Here is a 12,820-nt window from a genome sequence, read left to right as displayed (position 1 = left end):
ACCTTCTCTCCCCTCACATACAATATCCTCGGTCTACACACTGCTTGATGTTGGTGGGGATGTAGACTTGGTTCCACCTCTGCCATGGGAAAATGATCTGAACAGATCCTTCTCTAAAGAGGCGAAAATGAAGGTCTTCACAATGACTCATAAGAGCTCGTTCTCTGAGAGATGTCAGGAAAGGAATTTTAAGATACTTTCAAGATGGTACAGATTCCCTACAGTGGTGCATGGGCTCTCCCTGGAGGTACATTGTATCGTATTTTGAATTTGTATTTTGTTTAAGTTCATTTTATGACCTACCACCACCATCTCAAGTTCACTTCTTCTCCTGATAGCACTACCCATGGTCTCTTAGTAGGTTCCAGGTTTGTACTTATCAGTTTCTGGTGGTATTTTTACATGAACACCAGGTTTAGCTCATAAATTCATCCAAATAGAAACTAAAAATGATATTTATAGCTTCCATTTTCTACCAAGTCGGTATCAGTTGAGGAAGCTGAGATCTAGGACGCCGATGTCTGTGATTTCCTTTTTAGAGGGTTGGTTTAATCTTCCGTTTTGCATGTACAGAGAATATATTCACCAGTGTCCACCATTTCATTATTTCCATGTACAGGTTGAGGTCGGTTCAGAGACCACAGTTACACCTGGGCCTAAGAGCCCGAAGGAGCCCATAAAGTGTCTCTTCCCCCCCCATGAGAAGACTGTTCCTATGATCAATACTTTATAATTGGGGAGCTCGTACAGATATTGCATTTGGCTCTTCGGCTCCTTTGGTCTATGAATATACATATTCATATGACAGCGATCTCTCATCTATTCAGCTCTGTATATGTTTCTTCACATATGAACTGCAAATCCTGCAAGAGAAACGAGGAAAAATACTTCAAAAATATAAAAAAATATATAAAACTTGATTATAAACCCACAGGTGCCCTTTAGGTAAAATACAGCAGACACTGTATACAGAGAGAGCTCTGCTAATGAACCCTCTCTATTCACCCATACTCTTTAGATGTCCAGCATGTGGGGCCTCACGAACCAGCAACTCCATTTGTTATAGTGTCTAAAGAGTCTCTTCTCACCATATATGAGGATTCCACTGTAGGTTGTGAATCCTGTAAAATAAAAAAAAATTATATAAATATGCAGCTAGCGTAGATTTCTTTATCATTCGGCTGATGTAGGGCCTTATGAGGGCTTGTATTTTTGCTAGATGAGTTAGATTTATTTTTCAATTTAAATATTTTGAGGTACATATTTTATTAACTAAAACAAATGTTTTTATGGGAATAATATGGAAGATGTGTCTTTGCCTTACTAAGATAATGGGGGGGGGGGGGGGGGGGGGTTATAAACCACAGTTATCAAGGCTTTTAGACCTTTTTTTTGGCAATTTTCCGACTTGTCTGAATAAGGAGGAGTGTCCTTCTAAAGATGGGCGTGGCTCCACGAGAGAGGGGCGCGGATTGCAGGAAATCGCCCGTGCGACCAAAATTCGGGCACAAAGTTTAGACCAACTAAAATTAGGTCTAAAGTAGGATACGACAGTCTAATACTGCACCAGAATTCATCATCACAGTGATAAATCTGGCGCAGCAAAAGACTAGTGTTTTCCAGCTAGAAACTGGCGGAACCTGAGACACATTGTTAAATCCCCCACGATGGGGCACATTTACTAAGGGTCTGCGGACCACGATTCTGTCGGGTTTCCCGAATATTTCCTTTTTGTGCCAAATTGCCCCGGGTTTTTGGCGCACGCGATCGGATTGTGGCGAATCAGCACCGGCTTGCATGCATCAGAAATTGGGGGGGCATGCCATCGGACAACCTGACTGATTCGGACAAACCGCGGAATTTAAAAACGAAATTGTGTCGCAAGATCAGCACTTACATGTACCAGGAAGAAATAGGTGAACTCCAGCGGATCTGAGAGGGGAAACGACACATGAAGGAAATTGGACGCATGACCTTAGTGATGTCAGCGCAGCAGAATCGCAGCAGACCCAAATCCTCGTCAGACAACGCACAGCGGGGATCGGGAGAGGACCGGGTAAGTAAATGTGCTCCAGTGTGTTCATATTAATGTAGCTGATAATTATGGTGACTTTGATTCTAGCCACCCCCCTTCCCCCAGAAATTCTTCTTCACACTTTGCTTTTCTTTGAACTTTTCAGCAGTTCATTTTCAGCACATGATTTCAATGACACTCCCCATCACCACCCTATAATCAAGTACATTAAATAGAGTAAAAAAGTCTCTGAAAAAAGTGAATAAATATTTTTTTCAATTTGTAAAATAAAATGAAACATTGGGACACATTCACTAAGGGTCCCCGCGGACTTTACTTTTTCAGATTTGCACTGCTGGGACAGCCATCTAGAAGGGGATTTTGGCGCACGTGATCGGATTTTGGCACAGCGGCGACAGGTTTTTTTCGACACAAATGGGGGGGGGGGGCGGTCCGTCGGTCGATTGTGTCGCAAGACATGCACTTACATGCACCAGGAGGAAGATGGTGAACTCCGGCGAACCTGACCGGGGAAGTGACACATGCAGGATATCGGGCGCATAATCTTATTTAATTGCAGCACAGTGCATTGTCGTGGGACAATGCACTTTCGGGAACTCCTCCGGACCGGGTGAGTAAATGTGCCCAATTATATATAGAGCACACAGATATATCAGGGACCACTTTTGTATGCACATGAATTGCCCCGGAATTGGGATGTCCGTCTCTGATCTTAAAGGGAACCTGCCACCAGATTTTTCACTAATACAGCTAGTGGCAGGATCCCATTGAGCCCTAGAAACTAACTGACACCTTTCTTTTAGGTAAAAAATGTTCCCCTCAGATTCCCATAAATTCAACTTTATAATCTTACCTGGTGTCCAAGCATGTCTACAGCGAGTCGAGGTGGGTGTGGCCTCCTCAGGCTGAATCCAGCAGCTCCTCTCCTTGCTAACTCTGCATGGAGCAATAATGTCATGTGACCAGGTTGACATCGTTGCAGGTTCTGTAGCCTTCTAACATTAGCAAACTGTAAGCATATATCTCATGAAATCACAGCATATCATATCACATAATATCACAGCAACCAGCATGGAGAGGAGTAGAAGTGCATGCTCCTGTTATTGTTTTATGTGGTCAGATATGTGCATGGGGTACAGTTTGCTAATGTTAAGAGGTTACAAGACCAAGATAATGTCACCCTGGTCACATGACTTTAGGCCATGCCCTCGATTCACTCAAAAGATGCATAGATACCAGGCAAGTTTATAACTCTGGCTCTAAAGGAACCTGCCACTAGCTGTATTTGTTAAAAATGTGGTGTCAGGTTCCCTTTAAGAAATAATTTGGGCTTCCAATAAATATTTCCAATAAATAATGAGCATTTTTAGTTTAAAACACTGAAGTTCTCTCCACATACCTTGACATTTTCATAAACAGGGACCTGTCTGTTCTCCAAAGACTCTGGGGGTGGATCACAAGAGATTATAAATAACGTGGCTGAGAAAGTATCTGCATAAAGTTAACATAATTAGTTTGGTGTTGTGAAAAGAAGTGGTTCCTGGGTCTACAGTCACTCTTCCTTTTAGTTTCTATGAATATTGGAAATACTGTATGTGCTACCCTTCCATCATAGAACTGTGCAGCCATACTATAGCTGCATAGCCCTCCCTATCTCTTCCACCACTCAGTTATTTGATTAATGTTGGGAGGAAACAGGCCGCTGAACATGTAAAGTTACTAACAATAGTTTGGTGTTGTGAAGAGAACTGGCACCAGGATCTGCTGTGTACAGTGGCGTAACTAGTAGTGGCTGGGCCCCATAGCAGATTTCTGCATGGGGCCCCCTTCCCCTTTAAAAGATATATGCAAATTTATACAGACATATACACACACACATATAACGTTCTACACTCATACATTCACTATCCTATACTCGCATCCACATACATACATGTATACACTCATATGCATACACAAATACATTTATACACATATATACAAACTCATACAGTATATACACATCAAATTTGCACACTTACTGTATACTACATACACATTATATACATATAGTATGTATATGTATACTTATACATACAGTATAAACACAACATATACATACAGTGTTTACATACAGTACATACAGCATTTACACACATACATTAAGTATATATAGCATATACACACACGTATAGCATGTACACACATACAGCACATGCATACATTCAAATTCGCACCATATACAAAAACACACATACAGCATTTATATATTATATATACACACACACATACCCAAGCATAAGCATATATATTTATACACACACACATACATAAGCATATATATATATATATATATATATATATACACACATACATAAGCATATATATATACACACACACATACATAAGCATATATATATATATATATATATATATATATAAAAGCATATATATATATATATACACACACACACACACACACACATACATAAGCATATATATATATACACACACACAAGCATATATATATATATATATATATATATATATATATATACACACACACAAGCATATATATATATATATATATACACACACACAAGCATATATATATATATATATATACATATATATATACACACACACACAAGCATATATATATATATATATATACACACACACAAGCATATATATATATATATATATATATATATATATATACACACACACAAGCATATATATATATATATATATATATATATACACACACAAGCATATATATATATATATATATATATATACACACACAAGCATATATATATATATATATATATATATATATATACACACACACAAGCATATATATATATATACAAAACACACACATTAGCATATATATATATATATATATATATATATATATATATATATATATATATATATACAAAACACACACATTAGCATATATATACAAACACATGTAAATAATAGTACTTACTTTTTTGATGTCCAGCGTGGCGGCTGTGTAGGCCATCAGCTGGGTGGTTCGGCGTTCGGGCGGGCAGGGGGGTTCGCGTGCGGTTGGCAAGTGCGGGGGGCGGGCGGTTGGCAAGTGCGGGGGGCGGGCGGTTGGCAAGTGCGGGGGGCGGGCGGATGGCAAGTGTGGGCGGATGGCAAGTGCGGGGGACGGGCGGTTGGCAAGTGCGGGGGGCGTGCGGATGGCAAGTGCGGGGGGCGTGCGGATGGCAAGTGCGGGGGGCGTGCGGATGGCAAGTGCGGGGGGCGGGCGGATGGCAAGTGCGGGGGGCGTGCGGATGGCAAGTGCGGGGGGGCGGGCGGATGGCAAGTGCGGGGGGGCGGGCGGATGGCAAGTGCGGGGGGGCGGGCGGATGGCAAGTGCGGGGAGGCGGCCGCGCGCGCGCGCGAGATAGTGCGGTGGGGGCGGGCAGTGTGGTCGGAGGTTCGTCGGCCGGCGTATGGGAGGCTGTTTGGGAGGGAGTAGGCGGGTTAGACACATGCGGCCGTGCGTCCCCGGGCCCCTTAAGTTCACGGGCCCCGTAGCAACCGCTATGGCTGCTACGGTGGTAGTTACGCCACTGGCTGTGTACCTGAGGTCACTCATCCCTTTTGTTTTTGTGGAAATTGAAAAAATGTGCTACTGTGCAAACATAGAGAGAACTGTGCAGACATAGTGTAGCTGCATAGTCCTCTCTGCACTCAGTTATATGTTCAACCTAAGGAGGAAATAGGTCGATGAGCATGTAAAGTTAGTGTAAAGTAAAGTCAAAATGCCCCCAAGAAAAAGCAAAAAATCTCACAGCTAACCTAAACCACAACATGCAGTGAATGTGTCTGTCTATTTTCTTACCGTCCAACCTCTGTGTCCCAAATTTCCTGTATAAGTAGACACTTCCCATAATCATCAGTGCAATTCCCAAGATTATTGCAAAGATAAGTCCAAGTGTAAATCCTAAGGAACTGTCTTTTTCATAAATGATGGATTCTAAAACAAAGAAAGCTGAAAGTATTACTAATAGTAACAACAATATTAACATAAAAACACGGCATGATAATAACAATGCAAATAACAATGGAAACAATCAGAATAATGATAGTAAAAGGTGTAATCCCTGCAAAAACCCGGTACATTTAAGCTGTGAGCTTTGTAAGTTGGTGCTTGGTGATAGACTGTAATAAAACTGTATTGTAGTCTTTGGGAAAACGCGATGGAACTGCCTGAGAGACGTCAATCTCACTGCAGAGACTGTAATGAACAGGGAAAGACTTCCAAGATCTCCTCATGGGGAAGTGATTCGGTTGATTTCAATTTTTACAGAAGTAAAAGTAACCGCTCATATATTGTGATTCCATCTGGTCACAGTATCTGAGAGGTTAAAGGCCCTGGATCAAAGTTGTGTTCAATCACATCTGCCAGCAGAGACCTTCCTCTTCTTGGGTATTCCCAAGAAGATAAGATTCTTAAATATACTCAGGATAACAAAACAACACATTCTCTAATTCACTGTTATTAACAAAATTACAACATTTCACAGATATAAGTCCAACCTGTCTCTATCAGTCCTGGTGTATACCTAATTTCCCAGGGATCTGACCATAATTCTTCTATGATTGGGCATGGCAGATTCTTCTCAATAATAGCTTCTCCTGTATGCACGCTGCAGTTTGACCTCTACCCCTCTCCCTTCCATTACAAGACAAGCTCACACGCAGAGCCTTACAGACACTTCCTACCAGCAAGCAGCAGCATGCACATACTTACTCTACAAGCTACAGGCAAGATAAGGTCTTTATAGAAGGGGAAGGAGACTGTGTGTGTGTTATAGCTGAGATATAGTATAGTTGACAATGTGTGTTATAGGTAAGTTAGCAGGGTGTCATTGTGTGTTTTATCTATCTCATGGATCTCATCATCTCCCATCCCTGATCCGTCTCATCTCTCTTTTTCTATGTGTCAGATACTAGTGATTGTTCAGAAGCTAAATAAAAGTGTAGATAAACCCTGTACTCGGATAATTTAAGCCCATTGTCAGCACACAGCACTATAGGGATCATGAAGTGTCTGTTTCCACACTCTGGAATCGCTGAATACTATGACCATCACTGAGGGGTAGGAACTAAAACAGCAATAAAATGATAATGTAGTCATTAACCCCTTAACGCTCTGCGCCGTAGCTCTACGGCGCAGAGGTATAAGGGATGTATGAAGAGGGCTCACGGGCTGAGTCCTCTTCATACAGAGGTGGGGGTTTTTGCATTTTGCACAAAACCCCCACCGCTAATAACCGCGGTCGGTGCTTGCACCGATCGCGGCTATTAACCCTCTAAACGCCGCCCGCAAAGTCGCGGGCGGCGTTTAAAAGACGCCATCTTTTTTCCGATCTTTTTTCCGATCGCCACGCCCCCGAACGTCATCGGGGGGCGGCGATCGGTTACCATGGTAGCCTCGGGTCTTCTCTTGACACGAGGCTACATGGTTTATGCAGGTTCGTTACAATGAGCCAGTGGCTCATTGTAATGTAAGACCTGCAAAAACGCCATATATTGCAATACTGTAGTATTGCAGTATATGGTAGGAGCGATCTGATCATCTAGGGTTAATGTACCCTAGATGGTCTAAAAAATAGTGAAAAAAAAAAGAAAAAAAAAAGTTTAAAAAATAAAAAAAATTAATAAAATATTAAAAGTTCAAATCACCCCCATTTCCCTAGAATGGATATAAAACATAACAAACAGTAAAAATCACAGACATATTAGGTATCGCCGCGTCCCAAAATGCCCGATCTATCAAAATATAAAAACGGTTACGGCCGGCGGTGACCTCCGAGGCGGGAAATGGCGCCCAAATGTCCGAAATGCGACTTTTACACCTTTTTACATAACATAAAAAATGAAATAAAAAATGATCAAAATGTCGCACAGACCTCAAAATGGTAGCAATGAAAACGTCGCCTCATTTCGCAAAAAATGACCCCTCACACATTTCCGTGCGCCAAAGTATGAAAAAGTTATTAGCGTCAGAAGATGGCAAAAATTTTTTTTTCTTTTTTGTACACATTCGTTTAATTTTTGAAAATGTATTAAAACACAATAAAACCTATATAAATTTGGTATCACCGCGATCGCACCGAACCAAAGAATAAAGTAGGCGTGTTATTTGGAGCGAAGAGTGAAAGTCGTAAAAACTGAGCCCACAAGAACGTGACGTGCGGTTTTTTTTCAATTTTTCCACATTTGGAATTTTTTTTCAGCTTCGCAGTACACGGCATGTTAAAATAAATAACATTACGGGAAAGTAAAATTTGTTACGCACAAAATAAGCCCTCACACAGGTCTGTACACGTAAAAATGAAAAAGTTATGGATTTTTGAAGTTGGAGAGCGAGAAATGAGCCGGAAAACCCTCCGTCCTTAAGGGGTTAATAGTAAGGCCAATACCCCAATGATAATTGTGAAATAAACATGAGGAACTTTATAATCACTTAGCTGAGATCTGGGCTGGCATCGGGATACACGGGGTGCCAGTTGTAACTAACAGCAGACATTCCAGTTCAACACCCACATGCCGTCTTCTGTGGGAGCTGATCATTACTATGGCCGCCCAGAGGTCTGATCAGGACCCCAGGGCTGTCTGCAGGCAGTGCCTGTAATATGGCGTCTATGACTTTGTCTTAAAGGCACAGTGTCAGCCTATGCATGTGCATAGGCTGACACTGCTAATACGCTGCAATACATCAGTATTGCAGGGTATTATCATGAACAAGCAATCAGACGATTGCTTGTTCATGTCCCATGGTGGAACTAATAATACTAATAATAAAAAAATTCTTGTTTTTCGTCTCACAAAAAATGCAATAAAAAGTGATCAAAAAAATATTTACTCCAGAATGATATTGTTGCAAAGTACAACATGTCCTGCAAAAAACAAGCCATCAACCAGCTCCGTAGCCAAAAAAGTAAAAATGTTATTCCATCCAGAAGACGGTCATTCAAAAATGATAGATTTTTCTCCACATTAGGGTTTTATTTGGCAAATTTAGTAAAACATAAGAAAAAATATCTGAATCTGGTCCCCGTAATCGTTTTGACCCATAGAATAAAGATAACATGATTATTAGGCTATACGGTGAACAGCAAAAAAAATAAAAAAGTAAAAAAATCCAGTACAGAATTGATGCTTTCTTCTTTGGGGATAACATCCCCAAAATACTGGAAAAAGCATCTCATCCTGCAAAAAAATGCCGTCACATGGCCCCAAAAATGAAAAAAAAAGCTAAAATGTTATAGCCTACAAAAGCAGCCAATGAGAAATCCTGGCAGCTGCAGGGCGCTCCTTCCCTCCTGCGCCTCGCTGTGCCCCCATAAAACAAGTAACGGCCACATGTGGGGGGTCTCTGCACTCGGGAGAAATTGCATAACAAATTGTATGGTGGGTTTTCTCTTTTTATAGTTTGGAAATGTGTGAATTTTAGGGCTAAATGAACGTATCACCGACACAATTTGACCATTCTAAATTTCACCTCCATTTTTATTTAATTACTATGAAGATCTCAAGGGGTTTACAATCTTCCTAAATGTGGGTTCTGATAGTGTGAGGGGGGCAGATTTAAAAATGTGTTGGTTATATAGGGGGTTTTTGATGCCAACTAGTTAAAATTTCATGCAAAAGTATTTATCCACAAAAAAGTAAATTCTGAAAATACGGAAAACCGATATTCGATTTGAAAGCCGCGTGATGTCAAAATAAATTATCCAGACATTTCAAAAATTATGAAAATGTAAAGTAGACAAATGGGAAATGTCATTCAGCAACTTATTCGGCTGGTAAATTTATCTGCCTGAAAACGCAATGATTTCGAATTCCGAAAATGGCAAATTTTTCAAAAGATTCATAATTTTTTCTTTCTTTTTGTAAATAAACGCAAAACTTAAGTACAACATGTGGGGAAAAAACAATCTCAGAATCGCTTTGATAAGTAACAGAGTTCAAAAGTTATAACCATATAAAGTGACGCAAGTCAGAATCCAAAAAATGGGGCTGACCCTTAAGCTACAAAATGGCTGCGTCCTTAAAGGGGTATTCCGGGAATATGAACGTCTGACACAAAAACCCATGATGATATAAATAAATGAATACAACAATACTCAATGTCATTAGTCACAAAACGGAGCTTAAATAATTAGATTTTATGATTTACAAAATTTATGGCCTCTCTTAAGTAAGTGGAGTTATCACTAAGATGGCCGCCACTGGAAAATACAAGTTCCATGATCCTTTAGTTCTCAGTAACTCCTCCTCCCTCTTATGCTCTGCTCCCAGTGATGATATAACAGGTTTTCTTGCTTGGTTACCATAGTAATGATGTGTAACTGCCATCACCACAACACTGGCCATACAGGATGCACTGCAACCAACCGACAACAGCCAAATGTAGTGGTGATCACATGACCTGCCCAGGCAGGTGCAGGACATGTGATGTGGACATGTGACCAGCGGCCATCTTCTGTCCTGCAACGGACCGCGCGAAGGAAATTAACGGACTGATTAAAGGGCCAGTAGCATTTTAATTCTTCATTACAGTCTATGTCAGCAGCATTTTCTGCTAAGGGGAGCAAAATTTTAAATAACAACTAATTACACATTAGCTTATATTTTGAGTGCCCACTTGTATATGAATTATGCTTATTCCTGGAATACCCCTTTAAGGGGTTAACATCAAAACTAAAGGAAATCTTGGAAGTGAAACTCACCATAGAAAGCCAACGTGACACTTATATTCTCCAAATACAATGACTGCAGTTTCCATATAGCCACCAGATAGTTCCCTCCGTCTCTGAGTTGAAGATCTGTGATCTGTAACGAACCGTTAGCAAACATTCTGAAGCTTCTAACATTGTAGAGAGGTCCAGGAAATAGAAGCTTCTCACTAAGAATATACATCAAGATACGACGGTCAGGATCTTCATTTTGTCCTTTGTACCAGGCAACACTATAAGGTGTCTCGGTAATGCTAGGAGTGACACTCAGGGTGACAGATCCATTAATAACCGGGTGCTGAGGGATCAGTTGGATACTGCTCGTCCCAATGGTCACATCCATTGTGAGGCCGAGAAGAACTAGAAAGGAAAAGTTCATCAGTTATATTTCAGAAACTAAAACACCCCTTTTTTCCTTTGACACAACCGGCTTGTTTTTTGTGGGAAGAGCTGTATTTTTTCACAGCGCTGTATTTTGGTATATGTTTAATGTACTGAATCCAAAAACCAAGGCGGTCAAGAGCAATGAGGGTTCTAATATTTACTCACATCTGTAGACTCCTGCAATGCTCATGACATAGTGCAGAGCAGAGGCAGAGAGCACTGTGCTGCTGTGATTTACTGAATCTCATTAAACTGCATCATTACTCTGGAGTACATGTCCATGAGATCTCAGCAGGTGGACTTCATCTTGAACATTGGCTACATAATTTATACAATAAGACATAGTACCGGCACCTGCAGGGCAGGGAGTGTGATTTCTATTTACTCACATCTGTAGACTCCTGCAATGCTCATGACATAGTGCAGAGGAGAGGCAGAGAGCACTGTGCTGCTGTGATCTACCGAATCCTGCTCACACAGGAGGACAACTCATTACACTGCATCAATGCTCTGGAGTACATGTCCATGAGATGTCAGCAGGTAGACTTCATCTTGAAAATTGGCTACATAATTTACATGATAAGACATAGTACAGGCACCTGCACGGCAAGGAGTGTGATCTCTATTTACTCACCATCTGCAATGCTCATGACATAGTGCAGAGCAGAGGCAGAGAGCACTGTGCTGCTGTGATTTATCGAATCCTGCTCACACAGGAGGACAACTCATTACAAGTCCATGAGATCTCAGTTGATGGACTTCATCTTGAACATTGGTTACATAATTTATACCATAAGACAGTGATGGCTAACCTATGGCACTGGTGCCAGAGGTGGCACTCAGAGCCCTTTCTGTGGGCACTCAGGCCATCACCAGAGATGACTCCAGGTATCTTCCTGCAGTCCCAGACAGCCCAGGACTTGCTGTGCACAGAGCTATTTTAAAGTGACAGCTGTACCTGGGACTATTTTCTGCATTATTGGTGTCCTCAGAGTGCTGGTATCAATGAAAGCTGTGACAGAGAAGGGAGTATAAATCACAAATTACATTTCTGTGCTGGCACTTTGCGATAAATAAGCGGGTCTTTATTGTAGTTTGGGCACTTGGTCTCTAAAAGGTTCGCCATCACTGCCATAAGACATAGTACAGGCAGCTGCAGGGCAGGGAGTGTGATCATTGCGTTATTACCGTGTAGACAGGACGCCTGATTATTGATAGAAAAGATATGTCGCTAATGGCAGAAGAGTCTTATAAAAGTGAACCTTACCTGGTATCACTAATCCCCTCATAGTAGATGATGGATGGTTGTGGGTCGCTCCTGTAGAACATCTATATACAGTGAGGAAGTTGCGTGTGACGGTCCGTCTGTAAAACTTTCCTCTGTAAGTCTGGTTAAGCAATCATGAGACGTAGATAACTTCTGTTTTTTGAATTCAAGGAAATTTTTATATATTTTCAGAATAGCTTATACTGAGAAGTAGGGGCGGATTAAGACTATCATGGGTCCTGGGCTGTAGGAATATTATAGCCCCTACAAGTCTGGAATCACTTTCTGCATAGGCTGCTAGAATCAGCTTCTTGGGGAATGGAGGATGCGTCCCTTCTGCTGCTTTCTATCTGGGGTTTCAGGACCATTGGAAGACCTTCA

The 12,820-nt window shown here is 41.1% G+C and overlaps 1 protein-coding gene across 2 annotated transcripts; it reads right to left on the bottom strand.

The window, feature by feature from the left end:
* Nucleotides 1-240: 240 nt before the first annotated feature.
* Nucleotides 241-12,513, bottom strand: LOC140065632 (uncharacterized). Of its 2 annotated transcripts, XM_072113215.1 has the most exons (6): nucleotides 12,440-12,513; nucleotides 10,783-11,148; nucleotides 5,883-6,017; nucleotides 3,435-3,478; nucleotides 1,089-1,121; nucleotides 241-863 (listed from the first exon to the last, which is right to left on the bottom strand). In XM_072113215.1, the coding sequence occupies exons 1-6, from the start codon at nucleotides 12,459-12,461 to the stop codon at nucleotides 816-818; spliced, it is 648 nt and encodes a 215-aa protein (XP_071969316.1). In that variant the 5' UTR covers nucleotides 12,462-12,513; the 3' UTR covers nucleotides 241-815. The 2 variants fall into 2 exon arrangements, with proteins under 2 accessions (XP_071969316.1, XP_071969317.1); XM_072113216.1 differs by lacking the exon at nucleotides 1,089-1,121.
* Nucleotides 12,514-12,820: the final 307 nt, after the last annotated feature.

This window comes from Engystomops pustulosus, chromosome 6, assembly GCF_040894005.1.
Source record: "Engystomops pustulosus chromosome 6, aEngPut4.maternal, whole genome shotgun sequence".
Lineage (NCBI taxonomy): Eukaryota > Metazoa > Chordata > Amphibia > Anura > Leptodactylidae > Engystomops > Engystomops pustulosus.
Note: the sequence above shows the minus strand (reverse complement) of the source record. Positions and strands in the feature narration are given on the sequence as shown.